This window comes from Penaeus monodon, chromosome 23 (assembly GCF_015228065.2).
Source record: "Penaeus monodon isolate SGIC_2016 chromosome 23, NSTDA_Pmon_1, whole genome shotgun sequence".
Classification (NCBI taxonomy): Eukaryota; Metazoa; Arthropoda; class Malacostraca; order Decapoda; family Penaeidae; genus Penaeus; species Penaeus monodon.
This window is the reverse complement of record NC_051408.1, coordinates 20,989,562-20,990,584: the sequence shown is the minus strand read 5'-3', so window position 1 is coordinate 20,990,584 and position 1,023 is coordinate 20,989,562. Positions and strand designations below refer to the sequence as shown.

At 55.2% G+C, this 1,023-nt stretch overlaps 1 protein-coding gene across 1 annotated transcript in view; it reads right to left on the bottom strand.

Moving 5' to 3' along the window:
* LOC119588176 (Down syndrome cell adhesion molecule-like protein Dscam2) overlaps nt 1–1,023 on the bottom strand; it is a 20,591-nt gene that overhangs the window by 13,623 nt on the left and 5,945 nt on the right. Inside the window, exons 5-6 of the mRNA XM_037936879.1 lie at nt 752–974; nt 9–215 (exon numbers count right to left, since the gene is read on the bottom strand). Of these exons, the coding sequence (XP_037792807.1) occupies nt 9–215; nt 752–974 (430 nt within the window). The remainder of the gene's footprint in view (nt 1–8; nt 216–751; nt 975–1,023) is intronic.

Sequence of the window (1,023 nt, the reverse complement as noted above, 5' to 3'; positions counted from 1 at the left end):
CATTAGGCGCGGGTCCGTGTGGATGGGGTTGGGGGGCGCCAGCTCCAGCTCACCTGCCGGCTGCGCCCCCAGGCCGCCCCCGGGGCCTGTGCTTATGTCTACGGTGCTGGTCGTGGCGCCCGCGGCGTTGTGGGCGGTCAGCCTCAGCCCGTAGATCGCGCCCGCCTGCAGGCCTCCCACTTCGTACACGTCCTGAGGCGCCAGACTGCTTGCCACTGCAAGGAGGAGCGAGGTCACTGGGAGGTCACATTGCTGCCTCTTTGGTAGAATACTGAATGACTTCATTTCGGGATCTTAAATCTGAAAATTTCGCACTACTGATTAAATTTATTACAGCATCCCAATAATATTTATCAGTATGCCGATGGGACAGTAGTTCGCCACCAGTGGGTTATAAACACCCGAGAGAATCGCAGAGAATTACCAGAGTTTTGCGAATATTTAGGGGAAATATTGTAGGCCAATTGTGTTCGTATTTAGAATATACTATGAAACAATGTTATTTTTTTCTCTTAGCCTAAACAAATCATAGATAACTAATCCTGGATGATGTTAACTCAAGAAAGGGGTCCCGAGAAGGAACTAATCCTGGGTGATGTTAACTCAAGAAAGGGGTCCCGAGAAGAGGCTGGGAATCCTTGATACAGGACTCGTGTTCGAAAGGCTTTCCGAAGGGAACTCCTTTCACGGCACAGGAAGCCACCCGTGCGCGAACGAACAGAAACTCAGGCTCCGCCGAAGCGAGACTCACACGTGGTCCAGGTGGGATCTCGGGGGCGCCGGAGCTCCAGCGTGAAGTGCGTGATGGGGCAGCCGCCGTCCACCCAACGCCCCAGCCACGCCCACACGCCCGTGCTGTTGCCCGAGGCTACGTGGCGGGTAGGCGGTGCGACGGGTGGCGAGCCAGAGGTACGGGCGGTTAAGGGGCGGGAGGGCGGAGAAACTCCAACGTGGGTGCGGGCGGTGACGTACACCTGCACAGAATCAGTGATCATTGTTGATATCACGATTATCATTGTTCTT